The sequence below is a fragment of the Chiloscyllium plagiosum genome, chromosome 31, assembly GCF_004010195.1.
Source record: "Chiloscyllium plagiosum isolate BGI_BamShark_2017 chromosome 31, ASM401019v2, whole genome shotgun sequence".
Lineage (NCBI taxonomy): Eukaryota > Metazoa > Chordata > Chondrichthyes > Orectolobiformes > Hemiscylliidae > Chiloscyllium > Chiloscyllium plagiosum.
Window position 1 is genome coordinate 3,048,659 of NC_057740.1, and position 3,198 is coordinate 3,051,856.

At 44.3% G+C, this 3,198-nt stretch overlaps 1 protein-coding gene across 1 annotated transcript in view; it reads left to right on the forward strand.

The window, feature by feature from the left end:
* The window catches only part of LOC122565148 (lipoprotein lipase-like), a 39,609-nt gene that overhangs the window by 24,975 nt on the left and 11,436 nt on the right, over nt 1-3,198 (forward strand). Inside the window, exon 7 of the mRNA XM_043720826.1 lies at nt 1,091-1,211. Within this exon, the coding sequence (XP_043576761.1) occupies nt 1,091-1,211 (121 nt within the window). The remainder of the gene's footprint in view (nt 1-1,090; nt 1,212-3,198) is intronic.

Here is a 3,198-nt window from a genome sequence, read left to right on the forward strand (position 1 = left end):
CTCCCCTCCCCGATGTCCCCCCGAAACATCTCCCCCTCCCCTCCCCTCCCCGATGTCCCCCCGGGACAATGACCAACATTCCAACATGCCACGATGAACCTTCCTTCCTGTCTCCACGATTGGTGCATGTGGAGATTGAAATCCCTCTCTTTCTTCCCTGTTATGGTTACTTCTGGTGAAGGGAATGTGTTGGCTTATCTTTACCGTGTGCTGTCTCTGAGCCCTGTGGATATCTTTAGCCCCGGGTCGGCTTGCTGAACCTATTTCCCCCAATTTGTTTAGCATAAGGCCAACTGCAAAGCTGACCGATTTGGGAATGACCCAGTTCTGCAATCACTGAATGTTTGGTGTCCTCCTGCATTACCAGGAAATAGTGATCTTTGGAACTGCTCTAAAGGTGAAGGATGAAGGCTACTCTCTGTTCCGTAGTCAGGATTCTTTATTCCTTCACAGGATGGGGTGTCACTGGCCAGGCCAGTATTTATTGCCCTTACCTAATCACCCAGAGGGCAGTTGAGAATCAACCACATGGCTGTGGGTCAGGAGTCACATGTAGGCCAGACCAGGTAAGGATGGCAGTTTCCTCTCCCTAAAGAGCATCAGATGGGTTTTTCCTGAAAATCGAGAATGGATTCATGGATCACTAATATCCTTTAGGGAAGGAAATCTGCCATCCTCACCAGGCCTGGCCTACATGTGACTCAAGACTTACAATGATGTGGTTGACTTTTAATGGGCAATTAGAAATAGACATACAAGCTGATCTGGCTAATGTCCAGTGAATGAATAAAAAAAATTCTTAATTCCATATTTTTAATAATTGAATTCAAATTCCATCATCTGCCATGACAAGACTCAAACCCAGGTCCCCAGGACATTCCTGGATTTCTGGATGAGCAGGTCCAGTGGTAATACCACCATTCCGTTGCATCCCCTTGGACAGGCTTCATGAGTGTGAGACAAATGGTCACCACTCTCCTGAGCTCTGTCCTGGCCTGCGATGTCGGGAAGTGAAGTCAGGATGTTAGTGTTTGGAGGTGAATATTTCTGACCACTGGACTCAGTAATCGATGATTCTCTTCTCTCACAGTTTATCATTATCAATTAAAGATGCATTTCTTCAGAGATGTTAACCAAACCGAGACATCTGTGAATTTCCTCGTTTCCCTGGTTGGAACCTTGAACGAATCGAAAGACCTCCCTATTCGAGTGTGAGTAGCTTGCAGCCACGTGATTCAGTCAGGATCTGGAAGCCATTTTGTATCGGGCATTTTGTCTTATTTATTCATGGGATGTGGGAGTCCCTGACAAGACCAGTCTCTATTGCCCATCCCTAATTGCCTTTGAGCTAAGAAGATAATTGTGGAGGTAGTTAGCACGTTGCAGTGGGTCTGGAGTTCACGTGTAGGCCAGACTGTGTAAGGATGGCAGATTTCCCTCCCTGATGGACATCAATGAGCGAGATGGGTTTTTATGACAATCACTACGTTTACCGTTAGACTAACTTTTTAAAATCCAGATTTATTTTCTTTCAAACTCAAATTTAACCACCACCCCCTTTCTCCAAGACCATAAGAGCATGTAAAAATAGAAATAGGCCATTCAACAAGATCACCTCCACTTTCCTGCTATTTCCCCATAATCTTCAATTCTTGAACATATTTAATGGTCTAGCCTCAACAGCCCTCTGTGATAAAGAACTCCACAGATTGAGAAACCATTCCTCCTCATCTCTGTCTTCAATAGATAACTGCTTACTCTGAAATGATGCTCTCTGGTCTTTCACAAGAGGACACACCCTCTCCACATCTCCCTTGTCAAGTCTCCCAAGAATCCTATGCATTTCAATAAGATTTCAACTAATTCCATGAACTCCAATGAGTACAAGCCCTATCTACTTGACCTCTCCTCATTAGATAATTTGTCTATATTCGGGATTGACTTAGGGAACATTCTGGGCTGCCTCCAGGCCAGGATATCTGGATAAGGGGCCCAAAACTGTTCACAGCATTCCAGCTGTGATCTGACTATTGCCTTATGTAGTTTTAGGTGAAAGTGAGGATTGCAGGTGCTGGAAAAGCACAGCCGGTCAGGCAGCTTCCAAGGAACAGGAGAATCTGTGTTTTGGGCTAAAGCTCTTCATCAGCCTTCATATGGTTTTAGCAAGATTTCCCTATTTTTCAACTCCCATTCCCTTTAAAGTAAAGACCAATATCCTATTTGCCTTCCACTGAACTTGAATGCTAGCTTTTTGTGATTCATGGACAAAAGCTTCCAAATGTCTTTTTCCGTTTAAATAATATTAAGCTCCTCTAGTCTTCCATTCCAAAATGCATAACCTCACATTATATTCCATCTGCCAGCCTTTTGTCCACTTGCTGAACCTGACCTTATCCCTCTGCAGACTCTGTGTCACCTCTTGTCTTCCACCTATTTTTAATGTGATCCACAAACATGGTGATAGTACATTCACCTCAGTCATCCAAGTCATTAATAAGTATTGCTAATGTGTAAGGATCCCTGTGACGCTCCATGAGTTACAGGTTGTCATTCCGAAAATGTTCCCTTATTCCAACAGCGTCTTTTATTCATCATCCAATCTGAGGTTTAGAGGGATATAGGCCAAATGCGGCAAGTGGGACTAGATTAGTTTGGGAAAATTGGTTGGTGTGAGTTGGACCGAAGAGCCTGTTTGTGTGCTTTATGACCCTGTGAATCTATGCATGATAACATATTACTTCCATCGCCGTGGGCTGAGATTTTATTAAGTAACGTTATATGTGGTACCCTATCAAGTGCGTTCTGAAGACCCAAATAAATTACATCTACTGGTTCCCCTTCATCTATCCTACTTGTTATCTCCTCAAATAATTTGCAGACATTTGTCAGGCATGCTGTTCCTCTGTTTGATCACATTACGTATTTCTGAATGCTCTGCTATTGCATCCTTCATCATAGAATTCCTACAGTGAGGAAACAGGCCATTTGGCCCACGCCGGCACTCTGAAGAGTATCCCACCCAGATCCATTCCCCTATATTTACTCCTGACTAATGTGCCTCACCTGCACATCCCTGAACACTACGGGCAATTTAGCACGGCCAATTCACCTGACCTGTACATCTTTGGACTGTGGGAGGAAACCGGAGCACCCGGAGGAAACCCACGCAGACACGGGGAGAACGTGCAAACTCCACAC